This window comes from Panthera tigris, chromosome A1 (assembly GCF_018350195.1).
Source record: "Panthera tigris isolate Pti1 chromosome A1, P.tigris_Pti1_mat1.1, whole genome shotgun sequence".
NCBI lineage: Eukaryota > Metazoa > Chordata > Mammalia > Carnivora > Felidae > Panthera > Panthera tigris.
In genome coordinates, this window is record NC_056660.1 from 22084007 (window position 1) to 22102837 (window position 18831).

The window sequence follows — 18831 nt, forward strand, 5'->3', positions numbered from 1 at the left end:
CACATGTACTCTTATACACATGCGTAAGATTTTCTGCAGGATAAATATCTACAAGTATGTATGTTAGATTTTAGATATGCACCTTTTCAGCTTTATTAAATATTGCCAGATCATTCCCCCCAAAAAGGCTGCACCAGCAGTGTATAAGGGATTACACTGATCTACAGCCTTTCTATATTGTCAGATTTCTTAATATTTTACATCCTCATTGAGGTTTTAATTTGAATTTCCCTCCTTCAAAACACAGTTCCAACCTACTTTCTTCCCCCAAATCTTTCATTAGTCCCATGAATTACCCCCAAGAAGATAGGGTGCTTTGTCTGTATATAGCTAGTATGTGGCCAACTTTGTAGCTAACATGAAATTCTTCTCCTTAAGCACTCATTAATGTGCCACTTAAGTTTGTCAGCTGTTTTAACTTTAAAATGCCAATTTCAATATTATGTAAGTATGAAGACTATTAAGTGGCCAATAATATGCCAATTTCAATATTATATAGGTATAAAGACTATTAAGTGCTCAATAATATGTGTATAGACACATATGAGACATTGGGATTGATGCTTTATAAGTATTTTATTCAGACATTTCCTAAAAAAGAAGGCATAATGGATAATTTAGAGCCATGTTGAAATAAAAAAGAAAATACTTTCTTCAAGTGTAACTAAGTATTTCTAAGGCAATACTTGATGAGAAAAGCCTTTTATATCACTTTCAGTCCTTACCCATATACTGGGTTATAATACTGTATATGTATGGGGGAGGCAGGAATATAACAATTGTGAATCAATAGGGGCAGACACTGTGTGTTGTACTTAGTATTTCTTACATGACATAATCTAGTAGTGGTTACCTTAGTTAATGCTTGTGAAATTGAACTGTATTTAAGTTCCTAAAAATATATGATATGTGAAATGACCATCATATGTAACCAATTTTAAATCTAAAGATTTACAATTTGTCATGATTACAATACAATCATGATTCCTACCTACCCATGTGAAGCAGGCAAGAGGAAAATATTTAAGAGACAATTTAAAATATGGAAGAAAATATCAATGGTGGCCAAAAAATATTTTTTTCTGATAACATTTTAAGGAAGGCAGAAAATGAAGGAAACATGAACTATTATTACTTTAAAATAATTTTTAAACAACAAAACAACAGTGTGAGTTGGCTAATTTTGAACTCATTAAACAAATTATTTTCAAAATTATTCCAGAGAGATGACTCTCCTCATGTACCTCACCAAAAATCAAAAACCAAAACCAAAAAGCCAAAACTTAGGAAATGTTCAAGAATGTTTTTGAAGAATTATTTGTGACAGTAAAAACTGGAAACAATCCAAGCTTCCATTAGTACTAGAATGAAGCAATTGATGTATATTCGTGTAATGGAATATTATGTAGCAAATACCTATAAGTGGTAACGTGGATGAATCTCATACATGAACTATTGAACAAAAACCCAAAGACAAAATAATACATATTGTGTAATTCTATTTATATACAATTCAGAAACAGGCTAAATTAATCTTTGGTTTGAGGAGGAAAAAGGGGATACTGCTTAAGAGAGAGGAAGTACTTCCTGGGAAGGGATACAAGGAAGCAGCTGCACAAAAATGATTTATGCACTCTTCTGATTATGTTGGCCTTAAATAAAAGCATTCTTAAAACTTTAAACAGTTCAGGAGTGCTTGGTGGCTCAGTTGGTTAAGTGTCCGACTTTGGCTCAGGTCGGCTCAGGTCATGGTTCGTGAGTTTGAGCCCCACATGGGGCTCTCTGCTGTCAGCATAGCTGTCTGTGCCCCCCCCCCCAACACCCCCCCCCAGCTCGTTCTCTCTCTGAAAATAAATTAATTTAACAAAAACTTTAAGCAGTTAAGATAAAGCATAATTTGCCTTTCCACCTCTTTCAACCAATCCCTTTCTCCTGAGAAGAACCACTGAACAGATGGGTGTGTATCTGTTCAGACCTTTTTTCCCTGTGAGATATATATATACATATACACATATATATATGTATATATACATGTACATTTTAAATTGCATGTTCTCTTTTTCTGTTTCTCAATTGATAGAACTTTTTTTTATTGAAAATGTAATAAATTCACATTAAAAAATATTCAAATAGTACCAAAGGGTGTATGGCAAAATTTAGACTCTTCTTTCTGGGGTGGGTCCCTGTTTATAATATCTTGTATATTTTCTGTCATGTGTTTAGACGTATATGTATATTTTTCCCATTTTCAATTATTATTTTTTAAAAAATCACACAAATGAAGCATTTTAGGAATACGAACCTTGAGCATTCTATCTGGTGATAGATTATATATAGGAGTACTCTGAATATATAATCACTACAGTTTATAATGAAAGGGAAATGTTACAAATTGAAAATGCACACTACAACTTTTATTTGTACCTATTTATAATTTCTGACAAAAAAAGATCTTGCCTTAAAAAAATCTTGCTTTATATTAAGCGAATACATACAAGAAAAATCATGAGAAAAATAATCCTTGTAGGCAGGCTTCTCATTTAATATCTCTTGTTACAGAAGAGCAAAGAATTTTTAGAATTCTGTGGATAGTTTTCATTTGAATGTCCCTATTTACTCAGTGCTGCTTATAAGCTATTCTTTATTTCCTCCTCATGTCAGCCCAAATTATATTTCTTTTTTTTCTTTTTTTTAAAATGTATTTATTTTTGACAGAGATTGACAGATCATGAGTGAGGGAGGGGCAGAGAGAGAGGGAGACACAGAATCCGAAGCAGGCTCCAGGCTCTGAGCTGTCAGCACAGAGCCTGATGTGGGGCTCGAACTCACGGACCTTGAGATCATGACCTGAGCCAAAGTCGGATGCTCAACGGACTGAGCCACCCATGTGCCCCCAACATTATATTTCTTAAAAGTCAACATTTCCTACAGGATTATAGGGCACAAGGGTTGATTAACTATAGTCACTTAATTAGAGGGTTAGGAATTATTCTAACTACACCAGAATATCTAGTAGTTAATCTAACAGAAAATCAATTGTTTTTAGAGTAGAAACCGTCAAAATTCCATGACCATTATATTTCATTTAAGATATTGTTCCCTTAAAATCTGATGACCTTTCACAATAGAATTAAATATATACATATGTATTTCACTAAAATACTATAAAATATTTAATATTTTAACTTATAATTTTGCTGTATTAGCTTTAATTATATGAAAGCATGTTGCTATTCACTTCTCAGATGAAATAATTTGCCAATTTTTACTTTCTTGAAAACAGGAAGAGATACATACTTCAAAAATGAACAAATGAGGGGCGCCTGAGTGGCTCTGTCTGTTAAGCGTCCGACTTCGGCTCAGGTCATGATCTTGCGGTTTGTGAGCTCGAGACGTCCGTCGGGCTCTGTGCTAACAGCTTAGAGCCTGGAACCTGCCTCGAATTCTGTGTCTCCCTCTCTCTCTGCCCCTCCCCTGCGCACGCTCTGTCTCTCAATAACAAATAAATGTTTAAAAAAAAAAAATGAACAAATGAAATGATATTGGTCCCAGTAAGAATACTGTGATACAGTGCCAAATTTTATGCCAAATATAAATTCTAGTTTGTTTACACCCTTTGTAACTTTTTTTTAAATGATATTTTAGGAAGCTTTTTTTCTTTAGACTACCTTAAAATTTACACCCAATTTATAAATCTTATTTTGTTATTTCTTACAACAAGAACCAGCACAATAATTTGCACATAGATAGTACGTGAATAAATGAGATGATTTTTTTTCAATGCAGCATGGCTTAATGTCAGAATTTTTAAAATTATGTGTTCATAAAAAAGGTGATAATATAAGCAGATTTTCATATCTGTATCTATGTGTGTATCTCTAGGGAAAAGTTAATAGTTAATATTGACATTTTCAAAAAATATTTGACTTTCTTATGTAACATCATAGAAAGTGGCATGGTGTAGACATTCTGGAGAAACAAACTCTAATGGGAAAGAAGAGATTGATTTAATGTTTAAATTCTAACCTTTCTAAAAACTTTTAAGAATGAGACAATTAACAAACAGCTATTTTGTTTGCCAGGCAAACCTACAGAGCAATTAGAAGACTAATTTGGGCCATGAAATTTCTAGGATTAAAGGTCTGGATTAGAATTCTGAGGCCAAAAATTACTGTCACAAAGGTGTGAGCTATTATTTTAGAGTCTCAGTAATCTCACCCCTAAGATTTACTAAATGTTTACAGTTTGGTCAGTAAAGAACTTGACTCAATATGTAACACAATGCAAGAGCTCAAATGGTAGCTATTATTTTTATTATTTCTACTTATATATTTCCCAAACACCTCAAATTCAATTGAAGATCTCTCATACTCTCTCAAATCTGCTCCTTCTGTTTGCCTTATTCTAGAAGATTTTATTATTTTCCCAAATATTTGTGGCTTCTCCCTTGGGCAAGATTATCCTTCCCCACTTACTGATCACATGTTTTGCCATGTGATTTGCACTGGATAATGAAACATGGGTGGAGGTCAGCATGTAGGTCACCATTATCTTTGCCATGATACCATCAACATTCTACATATAGGCTGGAGCACAGCCACAAATGACCTCTTAAAGATGTGTAGTGTAAGCAATAAGCCTTTTGGTAAACTTGGGATTTACAGGATGTTTCTAACCATGAAGGAACCTTGCCTATCCTGACTGATTAGATTTATCTTAGTGAACATGGCCTTGACATCCACCTAAATATTCAAAGAAGGAGTCTGGGAAAATTTTTACCCTCTCTCAGTTTTGTTCTTTGGCCAGTTGTTCAATTCTGGTCAATTCTACCTCCCTAATATTTCTCAAATTGTGCATCATTAACATGACCTTAATCCAAGTTTTCTTTTTTATCTATTACTACAATATTTTCTTTCTCCAGGTTTGCTCCCCTTAAGCATTTTAATCTGCATTAGTAAGATTAATGCATTTATTTTCTCTTAAATACTTCAAATGCGTGTCACAATTGTAAGAGCTTAAACAGTTATAAATTCATAAATGTCATAAAACTGAAATTTTCTTAAACACTTAAATTTTTTTTAATGTTTATTTATTATTAAGAGACAGAGGGAGACAGGGCATGAGCATCAGAGGGGTAGAGAGAGGGGGAGACACAGAATCAGAAGCAGGCTCCAGGATCTAAGCAAGCTGTCAGCACAGAGCCCGATGTGGGGCTCAAACTCAGAAACCATGAGATCATGACCTGAGCCGAAGTCGGACGCTTAACTGACTGGGCCACCCAGGTGCCCCTCTTAAACATTTTAATTGCTTAAATACCAAATACATACAGATTATCTCAGTAATATTGATTATCTCAGTAATGACACTCATTTATAAACTTAACACAAAAGTATTAATAGCATGAGTCTGATTTACTTCATCATTTCTATGCTTAAGTCAAAGAAAACTCTAGGTCCAAAGGGCTTCACTGAACAAGTTCTACCAAATACTTAAGGAAGGTATCCAAGGTTTTTTTTGTTTTTTGTTTTTTTTAAATAGATTCCCCATATAAGTGAGATAATACAGTATTTGTCTTTCTCTGTTTGACTTACTTCACTTAGTATAATGACCTCAAGGTCTATCCACATTGTGGCAAATGGCAGGATTTTTCTTCTTTTTTATGACCTAGTAATATTTCATGTATGTATGTGTGTGTGTGTGTGTATACAAACACATATACCACAACTTCTTTACACATTTCATCCATTGATGGATACTTAGGATTGTTTCCATATCTTGGTTTCCATACATGAGGGTGCAGACAGCTTTTTGTTAGTGATTATTTCCTTCAGATGAATACCCAGAAGAAGAATTGCTGGAACATATGGTAGCTATATTTTTAATTTTTTGAGGAACCTCCATACTATTTTCCATAGTGGCTGCACCAATTTATATTCCCACCAACAATGCACAAGAGTTTCTTTTTCCCTGTATCCTCACCAACATTTATTATTTCTTGTTTGCCACAGTTATTAAAACTAGCCAATCCTAAACTGTTACTCTACCCTGATTTACCTTTCTTGCAGAAACACCAATAATGGCTTTCGCCTAGCCTTTCCTCTTGCTCTTGTTTCTGCCTCCTGACCAAAACCTGAAGCTTTCTCCATGCCCTGGTGTGCCCCCTTCTTTCAGGAAATAGAAGTAAAAAAATTTCTTTCAATAGCATTAGCCTCTCTATGTTATTACTCAGTCATCTCCATAAATTAAAAGCCTGCAGGTACAAATGAGACAACTATAAAATAACAATAACAAAAAGATTAATAAAATGGAGAAGATCCTGGGGGAAAGAAAGCCAGATAAGCTGAGTTTTGACAGATCTTAACCCAAAGTTTAAATGCACTCAATCATTTTAGAAGATACATAAATAGAAATTAGAGAAGGTAAAGTTAAATAAGGAATCTGCTGAGCCACATAGGAAACCAAAATACCTGAACTTTTCTTTTGATGGTGGCAACAGTGAACATTGCATGGTGCTTGATGCAAATGCAGATTTGGAGGTGCTAACAGGACAGCACAAGCACTCACATATGCTTTACCTCCTCTATCAGGAAAGGATATAATCTCAGATCAAGCACAAGCTTGGGAACGAGCAATGGTGCAGCCGTTTTGGAAAATAAGCTGGCAATATCTAATAAAGTTAAACATAGGCTTACCATACAATACAGCAATTATGTTCTTAGGTATTCACCCAATTGAGTTGAAAACTTATGTCCATCCAAAACCTGCAAGTGAATTTTTTTATAGTTTATTTATTTTATTTTGAGAGACACAACATGCTTGAGCAGGGTAGGGGCAGAGAGATAGGGAGAGAGAGAATCCCAAGCAGGCTCCACGCAGAGCCCTGACATGGGCTGTGAGATTATGATCTCGGCCAAAATCAAGAGTGGGATGCTCAACTGACTGAGTCACCCAGGTGCTCCAGACCTGCATATGAATGTTTAAAGCAGCTTTACTTACAGTTGCTAAAAACTGGAAAGAATCAAGCTGTCCTTCAATAGGTGAATGGATCAACAAACTGGTACATTCATCAATGAAGTATTATCCAATAATAAAAATAAAAGTTATTAAGCCACAAAAAGAAACTGTCTAGACCATATTGCTAAATGAAAAGAAGATGGTCTGAAAAGGCTACATACTCTATGAATCCAACTAAATGACATTCTGGAAAAGATAAAAGTATAGGAACAGTAAAAATATTAGTGTTACCAGGGGTGGATGGGGTGGGGTAAAGTGGGATGGAGAAAGGAATGAATTGATAGAGCATAGGGGGGATTTTTAGGGCAGTGGAACTATTTGTTATGATAATGGTGATATATGATATTATACATTTGTCAAAACCCATACAATTGTATTATACCAAGAGTGAACCTTCATGTAAACTGTGGAACTTTATCAATATTGGCTTGTTAATTGTACCAAATGTAGCACACTAATATAAAATGTTAACAATAGGGAAAACTATGTGGAAGAGGTGGTATGAAAGAAGTTCTTTGCTCAATTTTTCTGTAAAACTCAAACTACTATAAAAATAAAAGTCTATTAATAAAAAGGGGGGAAGAATGAGGAGTCTACAAACACAAAAAACAGCTCAGATGTTGCCACTCAGAATGAATGATAAATGTCTATTATACCTTCCCTAAAAATAATACTAGTAGCAATGATGTTAAGGTGGGATTCCTTCTAGTATGATTCATGAGCCAAAAGGCCTACTTTGTAACATGACATACTACCAAATACAGAAGCAGAAAATATTGATGAAGTGATAATCTGAAGGGCCAACTATAAAATTAATTTGCTCTCAAGAGGTGGGACAGAAATCATCCTATTATATATTCCCAAGAAATAGTGTAATATTCCCCCCAAAAAGTCAAGACAAGGGATACTCTGTTATTGTGAATTTTTAACATCATGCATATACACGACATTTCCCTCTGTCAAGAACTGTCTTTTAGTTTGCTTCTGTACCACAGGCACGAACCGGGTGGTATCACATATCCATAGGTAAGCTCTAACTTGGCCATGCTTGGCACACCAATCAGTTCCTGAGTTAAGACAAAGAAATGCCTGTTGTCAACTTTATTAAACTCCCACCTCTGTTACCTACTTTTGTTCAGTTTCTTACATTCTACCACAGCTATTAGTCCACTCTCTTTAGTATATATCTTTCATAACTATCCCTTAGTTTTTTGATCCACTGCTCACTATAACTATCTCTATTGATTTAAGTCCAGACTGGCATGTCTATGGAGTTTCCTCAGTCTTTTAAACATTTATTGAGTGCTTCAATTCAGATTCAGCAAACATTTACTGAGCTCCTTCAGGCTCATTTCACCCTCATAGTTACAGCCACTCTAAGAAGCAATCTATTATTACCTCCACTTTATAGAGAAGCAAACACACCCAGAGAAGTTAAATAACTTGTCTTAGGTCACCCAAATCTAAATCTATCAGTCAAGTACGGTGCTCCTTCTACTCATCTCTTTCTCCCTAGCAAATTACAATACTCTGTTAGTTCGAATTTAAGGCTTAACTCTAACTCCTGAAACCTATTTTTCAAACCCTCCCTAAAAACACATCCCCTAGATCCACTAATCCCCAAACCAACCCTTCAAGTCCTGCTCTAGTTGATTCTTCTATTCCCAGCTCCTTTCTCTATACCCAACTACACCACTACTGTAACAGGCTAGATAGTGCCCTCAAGATTTTAAGAAAAATTCTACCAATAGAATCTCCTTTTTGGATAAGTCAAGAGCATCATAGTCTTGTTTCGGCCTATTGTCTTCCCCTTTACAGACTATACACTATAGCAACTATGTCAATGAATTGTAATTAACTGCTTAATAGATTCTTTTATACATTAAGTTATAAAAAACTTGAAACCAATGACTGGCCTGAAGAAATACTGATAACTGAAGATACTCTCAAAGCCCCAAAGTAAATGGATATCTGCCACATCCATTATTTTTGCAGGAAAAAAAAAATATCTTAACAGACTTAAATTTGACCATGAAAATCAAGCTTAGTGAAATGAACTTTCTGCTAAAAGCCATCTGAGTATATGTGAAAATTAAAACCAAGATATACTTTTCATGAATTTTTATACAAACCAGAAAAATTCAGAACCCAAGCCAATTGCTCTTGATTTTTCAATAGCAAGGTTAACAAAGTAGCTTCTTATCTTGAAAGCAAATCTTAATTGTCCACTACAGATACTAAGTTTGTAAATTAACAAAATGTGACTATTATTTTCTTAATCTCCCAAGTAAGCAGAAGGAGTAATGGTTAGGATTGAAAGCTTTGTGTGATCTTGAGACTGTCTAAAATTCATTTGGTTCAACCTACCTACCTCTTGGGATTACTGAAAGAATAAGATGATAAAGTTCTTAGCGCAGTGTCTTTTACATAGTGAGCACTCAAAATGTTCCTTCTCATTATTATTTATTATGTCATGTCCTTCATCTTTGTTTCCCCACCTGTAATATTAAAATCCCTACCATACAAGGCAGTTGTGAGAATTAAACATATTGCTTGGTGCAAGCTTGGTACTTATGAAAGCCCATCACTCCCAACTGTTTAGCATTACTGGGGAATCACAAGTCAAAAAATTAGAAAACGTATAAAGCCCTGGGTTGGGGAAAAAATACACCAGCTCTCAGGAATTATGTATTTGCTTTTGGGTGGGGGGAGTCTGGTGAGAAGAGAAGAGCAGGAAGAAAAAGAAGATACAGTTTTATTATTATATAATGTAAACAATCATTTAATCACATAATTAAGTTATGATTTCATAATGATTTGAAGTAATGATTTATAATAATCATTAAAATGCAAGGTTAAACTTAGTTAAAAAACAATCAGGGACTAATACATTGTCTAAACTAAAACAAAAACAACTTTAGTGGCAACTAAATATACACACAAGAAATTTAAACATTAATTAGAATAATAAATAAAAAAATAAAGAATTTAAACATTAATAGAAGCAACTTCAAAAACAGTCTCATTATTTCATTGTCTTATGAAACCAAAACACCATTTTGAACTGGAGTTTAAGATCCGAATTAACAGGAACCCACTATTGTGAAGTTTCATTCTGTTTTAAATTTTGCATTCTTCTGAAAGAAATACATGCATACTAGACATAAGGAAATAAACATTTCAGTGTCCTTACCTGTTGTGTTCCATCTGCACTTACAATAGGGGCAGACAGAAGAGAAATATCACTACTTAAAATCTGAGCTGTATCCAGTAGGGGTGGATGTTCTGCCATTATCAATAAGACATTAATACACTGGATAACCTTCCAATTCTGAAAAACAAAAATATATAGCCATCGGTGTGTACATCCTCAAAAATATATTAAAATATAATACATTCAAGATTTATCTCATTCTTTAACCTAAAAGGATATTCTTGTCAAAGGAAATTTTGTAATACTCTGTTAACTACTTTTTTCTGTCAATAGACCACTTAAAGAAATACATTTCTTACAACTTAACCAACTGTATGTCAATGTAGACAGTATAAACTAAGATATAGTCAAACCAATACATGAGAAGCTTCTATTTAAATTCCATGTCTGTGTCTCTATCCCTTCCATCTCTATACCATGTTTATTTAACCACCATTATTCTAATGAAATACTAGATAATAATTAGTATGGCACAGGCACTAAAATGCAAAGACTGTGGAAGCAATTCTACCACTAATTTTTTTGTATAAGCAGAGAAGGTGATTTTGAAGACACAATCCCCCCACCCCATCCTAGGAACTACACAAGAATTATGATTTGTCACTAATTCCTCAGAGAAAAATGGTAGAAAATTTTGCTGAGGATTAGAATAAAAACCTTCAAGTTTTAAGCTTTAAGCTCTGACACTGGTCTTCTGTCATTCTGGTTTTATTCTTCTTTTCTAGGTGACACTTACTTTATAATAAGCCAAATCAGTGATGTCAGTGATGAAAAGCACATACATTTAGAAATCTTTAACTGCAGACATAGTATCACTTATATAAAAAGTAAAAGACTTGATGTAAGCAATACTAATGTACCATATTAAATGTCAGCTAATTACAAGTCAAGCTGAACTGAGCTTAATCATAAATATTACCAAATTTATACTAAAAAGCAAAATTACAAACATTTTTGGGTGCTTGGAGAATTCTGAAATTCAGTAGTGTGTCAAGCAAAATGTTTATCTTTTGCAAGGTATTAAATTCTTATTATTTATTTTAAAATCTTGAATCTCTGCAGAAACTCTCAAACATGTGGATTTAACCTAAAAACAAATTTCTATTTAGATATATAAAAACTGCTGTTAAGATTTTATTTTATTTTTTTTTTTTAATTTTTTTTTTAACGTTTATTTATTTTTGAGACAGAGAGAGACAGAGCATGAACAGGGGAGGGGCAGAGAGAGAGGGAGACACAGAATCTGAAACAGGCTCCAGGCTCTGAGCTGTCAGCACAGAGCCCGACGCGGGGCTCGAACTCACGGACCGTGAGATCATGACCTGAGCCGAAGTCAGACGCTTAACCGACCAAGCCACCCAGGCGCCCCACTGCTGTTAAGATTTTAAAAAAATATTCAATATAGGTATCTACATCAAGATTTTATACTGAAGCCACAGTAAGCAATATTTTATACTATCTCATAACAATGCATGTCATTAAACACATTATATATGTTATAATTATATATACATATAAGACACATATTTATAATGTGTTTAACATACATACACACACACACATATATATACACACACACACATTTTATATTTATACATATATAACATATATAAAGGGGAAAACCTAACTTCTGGCTTAATCTGTATTGCTGTATTTCTTTTCTTTTTTTAAGCTTATTTATTTTGAGAGAGAGAAAGAGAGAGAGAGAGGGAACAGGGGAGGGGCAGAAAGAGAGGGAAAGAATCCCAAGCAGGCTCTGTTCTGTCAGCACAGAGCCCAATGAGGGGCTCAATCTCGTGAACCATGAAATCAAGACCTGAGACAAAGTCAAGAGTCGGACACTTAACCAACTGAGCCACCCAGGCACCCCTGTAATGTTGTATTTTTTAAAGTATGATAAAAGCAGTGGGTAAATCATGTCAAATAATTTTAGTCTGTGAATATGCAAAAAGTTGTAAGACAGGAAAGAGACAATGTACTATTTTCCCTCTTGCATGTCAAAGAAACACTCAGGGACGTTAAGAGGACTAACCAGAGAAAGTTTATAGATAATTCATTTTGTAAAATTAGTAAATTAAAAAAAATAGCAAACCACTGAGTACTTTTTGTCATTATATTGTTTATAATATTTTACATAATATCTTTAACTAAAACTGCAAACTGCCAGTATTACTTGAACTTTAGAAACTAATGCTGAAGATATAACCATAATTTGATTTCAAGAGGTGGAATGGAAGCTTTACAAAAAGAAACACAAATTTCTTCTGAAACTCTAGTTAATTCTAATAGTACTATTATAGATTGTATCTGAAGCCACGTGCTATTGCTTTAACATTATCATTCCATTTAAGGTGTTATCTCTAATTTTATTCTTTTCAAAGCTCTAGCATATCAGAAATTTCTTTCATCAATTGCTTTCTTGCATGGTATATCCATTTCACTATATGCAAAGGTTTTATATAAGTTTGCAAATTAGAAATTACAGCCATGCAACTGAAATGATGCATTTAGAAACATAAATATTCCTTTCAATCCTGTGTAGAGAACACTGTCAGCTTTTTCTTTCAATTTCTTCTAATTCTGTTATTCCTATTTCCTACATTTTCATCTCACCTTGCGACTATAAATACCCACTTAAGTTATGCATCTATTTTTATTTTCTAATAAGGTATCATTAGATACATGAAAAAAAGGGGGGGGGACAATTTGATGCATTTGCTAATTTTCAGGGAATAAATACTCCCCCGTAGCTCATTTCAAGGTACCATGGTTTAAAAACTGACCTGAAAATTCCTGATTTTTAACAATCACCTTTGTATACAAGTACAAGATGGCTCCATATCACTATTTATATATATAATCTACATATCAATATTAATTTATGTAGCAATAATATAATATTAACATTTGGGAAATCTGGGTGAAGAAAAGCTAGATATATCTGTACTACTCTTGCAACTTTTAAGTCTGAAATTTTAATTAGTGCCAAATTAAACAGTATTTAAAAAATTAACACCAGGTAGACTGCAGATCTGAATGTAAAAGGTAAAACAAAAAAGCTTCTAAAAGATAATACACAAGAATATCTTCATAACCATAAGACAGAGAAAGATTTTTTAAACAGAGTACATATTAGATTTCTTAAATCATAAAAAAAGAATGATATATTGAACTTCATTGAACAATTAAGAACTACTATTCTTTAAGAAATATCTTTAAGTGAAAGGCAAGCGACAGACTGAGAGAAGCTACTTACAACGTATATAACTGAAAGAGAGCACATATTTAGCATTTATACAGGCCCCCTACAAATTGATTTAAAAAAAAATGCCAAGAGACTTGAATACACCCTTTACAAAAGTGGAAATTCAAGAGGCCAATAAACATATAAAAAGATTCTCAAATTCATTAGCTACTAGGAAAAAGCTAATTAAAAATCATAATGAAATGCCATCATATACTGACAACATCAAGTATCAGCGAGACTATGGAACAACTGTCATACTCATATGTAATGGGAGTTGAAATTCATAAAATCACTTTGGAAACCACTTTGATATTATTTACTAAAGTTGAACATATAAATATTCTACGATCCAGTTATGATCTGGTTATTAGACTCCTAGTCTACCAAAAAGAAATGCAAGCATATGTGCATCAAAAGATAAGTACCTGAAAGTGTATATAGCAGCACTTTTCTCTCCTAACCCTAAACTGTAAACAATTTAAAATGTCCCTGCACAGTAAATAGTACCTAATTCATCCAACAGACTACTATACAGCAATGAAAATTAACGAACCAGTGAATAGGGAACAACACACATAAATTTCACAAATACAATGTGAATGAAAAACAGAATACATACAGTGTAACTCTATTTATAGAAAGTTCAAAACAGAATAAAAACCAATCTATGTGTTAAAAGTCAGGATAGGTAATTGTTTTTGGAGAAGAAATGATGGGAACTCGGAGAGGCATGAAGGCAGTTTCCGGGGTGCTCATGATAAAAACACAGAACAAACTAGGAATAGAAGGCAACTACTCAACATAATAAAGGTGACAGGTGACCTGTGTTGGAGTAGCAGTCCTGATGATAGGAGTCACCTTTGGGGTCCTGCTTCCCTTTTCTTGAAGGATAACACATCCTCACAGTCTGCCTTCATTCACTTCTGATTTCTGTTTCCTTTAGTCCCAGGAAGCAATGTTTCACTAATACAATCACATCTCTCTTCCAGGCTTCTGTTGAGATGCTAATTATAATTAGGTCCATGGTCCACACCCACACTAAAATCCTTATCAAAAGGCTAGTCAAACACAGTTTTGGTGTTCTCTTCAGAGCATAATTTCTCATTCTTTGCACTATGGATAGACCGAAAATTTTCCAAATCTTTAAGTTCTGGCTCCTTTTTTGCTTAACAAATCCTTCCTTCAGTTCATTTCTCTCCTATTTTACCACAAGCAGTGAGAAGGAACGAAGATACTCCTTCAACACTTTGCTTCAGAACATCCTCAGCTAAATAACCCACTTTTATTTATCACTGTCAATTTCTACCTTCCATAAAACATCAGAACATGAACACAACTCAGCCAAATTCTTTGCTCTTTTATAATAAGGATCACCTCTTTTCCCCCCATTATCCAATGACAATATTCCTCATTCCCATCTGAGACCTCTTCAGAATGAACTTTACCATCCATATTTCTACCAATATTTTGATTATGATTATTTATGTATTCTCTAAGAAGATGGAGGTTTTCTCTTTAGCTCTCTTCTTTCTGAGCTCTCACCAGTTGCCAGTAGCAATCTCTGAAAAGCAATCTTGGCTTTTTTCAGCATGCACTTCAAATTTTTTCCAGTCTCTACCCCTTACCCAGTTCCAAAGCCACTTCCACATTTTTAAGATACTTGTTATAGCAGCATTCCACTCACTGGTAACCATTACTGTCTTAGTCAGTTTGGGCTGCTAGAACAAAATACCACAGACTAGGTGGCTTAAACAACATATATTGATTTCTCACAGTTCTAGAGGCTGGGAAGTCCAAGATCAGGGTCATGTTCTTGGTGAGGGCCCTCTTCCTGGCCAGCAGATGGCTACCATCTTGCTGTAACCTCACGTGGCCAAGAGAAAGCTCTAGTCTCTTCTTGTAAGTATACTAACCCATAAAGGACATAAACCTCAATAACTCCCAAAGGCCCACCTCCAAATATTATCACATTGAGGGTTAGGGCTTCAGTTTTCCATCCATAACAGTACTTAGATATAGTACTGTGCTTTCTCACTCAGTCACTACTAATTTAGAATTATAGATTCTAAATCTGTATTAAATTTTTTACTCAAATATTCTGCCAGTTTTTCTTCCTTAAACTCCCTATTCATATCAATTTATTCTACCTGAATTCTATTTTAAGGATGCTGCTGCTGGAATCTAAGGTGGCTAGCTCATAATAATGAGCTATACCCAGAGTTTGAAACTTCAGTTCTAGTTGTTTAAAAAGTATTTATGGGAAAATGCATAGCCGGATCATGCTTGGATTATAGCCACAGCATGAGAGGTCCAAAGGAAAAGTATGTACATTTATTTTAAAAAAAAAATTTTTTTTTTAACGTTTATTTATTTTTGAGACAGAGAGAGACAGAGCATGAACGGGGGAGGGTCAGAGAGAGGGAGACACAGAATCTGAAACAGGCTCCAGGCTCTGAGCTGTCAGCACAGAGCCCAACGCGGGGCTGGAACTCACGGACCGCGAGATCATGACCTGAGCCGAAGTCGGCCGCTTAACTGACTAAGCCACCCAGGCGCTCCGAAAAGTATGTACATTTAGATTAAAATATCCAATGTGTTTTTCTGGTCTTTTGTCTAAATCAATGCAACTATAAATTATAGGACTGTAAGGCCATATCTGAAATCACAAAACTATTACATACTCCAAAGAGTTTGAGTATCATATTTAAATCCAGAATTTAGGAGTACTTGAGAATATACATATGAAAAAGCATTAAGTAAAAAATACTGCAGTAGCAACTATATTAAGACAATGCAATTATGGTAATTTTTTCTCTATTGCCAAAATTTTTTATAATGTGGATATGGTTATACCACTTTCATCAAAATTTCAGTTTAAAAATAAACAGTTAGCTTGTAAAGCCCTAGCCAACTACAATTATATTTGGCTTACTGACCATCATATGTCATTAATTTTGCTTGAGCTTGGACTTTATCCAAATTAATAATTCATCTTACAAACTGATATACTAACATGTATTTTTCCAAATTAGACCTCTATTTCATTTTTTTTAACTTTTGGATTTTTTTACTTTCCAAACTTGATTATATTATATTTTTAAAAAACGCTTTAAATCACCTGTAGTGGAATTTCTGAGATGAAAGTCGTGGGACTCACTCTGCAAAATCATCCTATCATTTCTTATCAGAAGCCTACAACAAATATTTTCTAGATTTTATTTAACAATGAGATGTTATTATTTTATATTTTTCCCCCGACTATTTCTTTCAATTACACTGATGTTAACTGTACTCCAGAAAAATGACTCTTAAATATAGGTTATTAATTACATGTATAATTTTGTTTCACTTAAATTTCCACATCTCAATGTGAACTTTTATCAAGACACAAAGGAAGTTGTATTTTTTTAATTATGAAAGAAATTTATATTCACATAGAAATAAGGAAAAAGGATACGAGGAAAAGATAGCGCTATCAATAGTTTTAAATGACAGATATCAAATAGAAAAAAATACGATAATTAAAAAAAATTTTTTTTAACGTTCATTTTTGAGAGACAGAGAGACACAGAGCACAAGCAGGGGTGGGGCAGAGAGAGAGGAGACACAGAATCTGAAGCAGGCTCCAGGCTCCAAGCTGTCAGCACAGAGCCTGATGTGGGGCTCGAATTCACAAGCTGTGAGATTGTGACCTGAGTTGAAGTCAGACACTTAACCAACTGAGCCACCCAGATGCCCTCAAAATTCAACAATTCTTAACCATTCAAAAGACCTATGATTAATCCAGGCTTTAATTACTTTGTTATTATGAAATGACCCTCTTTATCCCTGTATGTAATAATAGTCTCTGTTCTGAAATACAACTTCTGATGTAATATAGTAACTCCAGCTTTCTTTTGGAGAGTGTTAACATGGTATATTTTTTCATCCTTTTGCTACTAACTTCTATGTACCTTTAAATTTAAAGTAGGTTTCCTGTAGATACTATATATTTGGGTCTAGATTTAAAAAAAAAAAATCTAATCCAACGATCTCTGCCTTTTAATTATGGTATTATAGTATTTAGACCATTCATACATAATATAATTATTGATATGGTTAGGTTTAAATGTACATGTGTTCTTTATTTCTTTTTTCTTATTTATCTGCTTTATTTCCATTATGCTTATTATATCATTTATCTTTGTTGGCTTTCAGTCTATTATTTATTTTTTTTTACTCTACTGGTTGCTTTAGGGTTTGTAATATGTATCTTTAACCAAAGACTAACTTCAAGTAACATTATACTAATTCAGGTATAAGAACCTTGTTAACAATACACCTGCAACGTCTCCCCTTCTGAGCTTTGTGCTATTGCTGTTATATATTTCCTCATGTTATAAACCCTATAATCATTATCACTTTTAAAGTCAACAGTCTTTTAAAGATACCAAAATTTTAAAACATTGTATATATTTACCCATTAATTACCATTTCCTGTGCTCTTCATTCCTTTCTATAGGTCCAGGTATCCTTATGGTTTAATTCTAATTAATTAATTAAATATTAATTAATAATAAATTCTTTCAGCTTTTCTATGTTTAAAAAGTATTTGCCTGTTTTTGAAAGATACTTTTGCTTGGTAAAGAGTTCTAGATGAGTTTTTTCTTTCAATGTTTTAAAAATACTGCTCCACTATCTTCTAGCTTAAATTGCTTCTGATGAGTAATCTGCTGTTACCCTTATCTTTGTTCTGTTTTTCTTTGGCTGTTTTTAACATTTTTTTCTTTGTCACTTGTTTTAAGTGATTTGGTTATCATGTTCCTTGATACAATTTTGTTCATTTTCCTTATGTGGTGTTTCTTGGTTTACAGTTTTATCATATTTGGAAAAGTTTTGGCCCTTATTTCTTCAATTTTTCTTTCAGTTCATCTTTTAAATAATTCTCTTTTATGTCTCATCTTGGATAATTTTTATTGGTAGGTCTTCATCTTTTCTTTGGTAATGTATAGCATCCCATTAATCCAATCTCATGTGCTTATCTTGACACTACAATTTTAGTCTAGAAGATCCCTCCATTTAACATGTTCAATTTTACTTCTACCTTCTCTAGCATACCAAATACTGTTATAACTGTTTTAATGTTCTTGACTACTAATTCACCATGATATCTTTCTGGGGTCAGTTTTTGTAAGTTTATTTATTTATTTTGAGAGAGACAGAGAGTGAGTGAGAGAGGGAGAATCCCAAGCAGGCTCAATGTGCTCAGTGCACAGAGTCCAACTCAGGGCTCAAACTCATTAAACTGTGAGATAATGACTTGAGCCAAAATCAAGAGTTGGACATTTAACCAACTGAGCCATGCAGGTGCCCCGGG

At 33.8% G+C, this 18831-nt stretch overlaps 1 protein-coding gene across 4 annotated transcripts in view; it reads right to left on the reverse strand.

The window, feature by feature from the left end:
- FNDC3A (fibronectin type III domain containing 3A) overlaps positions 1 to 18831 on the reverse strand; it is a 143109-nt gene that overhangs the window by 108294 nt on the left and 15984 nt on the right. For all 4 annotated transcript variants that reach the window (XM_042967852.1, XM_042967922.1, XM_042967702.1 and 1 more), the window contains exon 2: positions 10208 to 10345. In XM_042967852.1, coding sequence (XP_042823786.1) covers positions 10208 to 10306 — 99 coding nt within the window. In that variant the 5' untranslated portion in view covers positions 10307 to 10345. The remainder of the gene's footprint in view (positions 1 to 10207; positions 10346 to 18831) is intronic.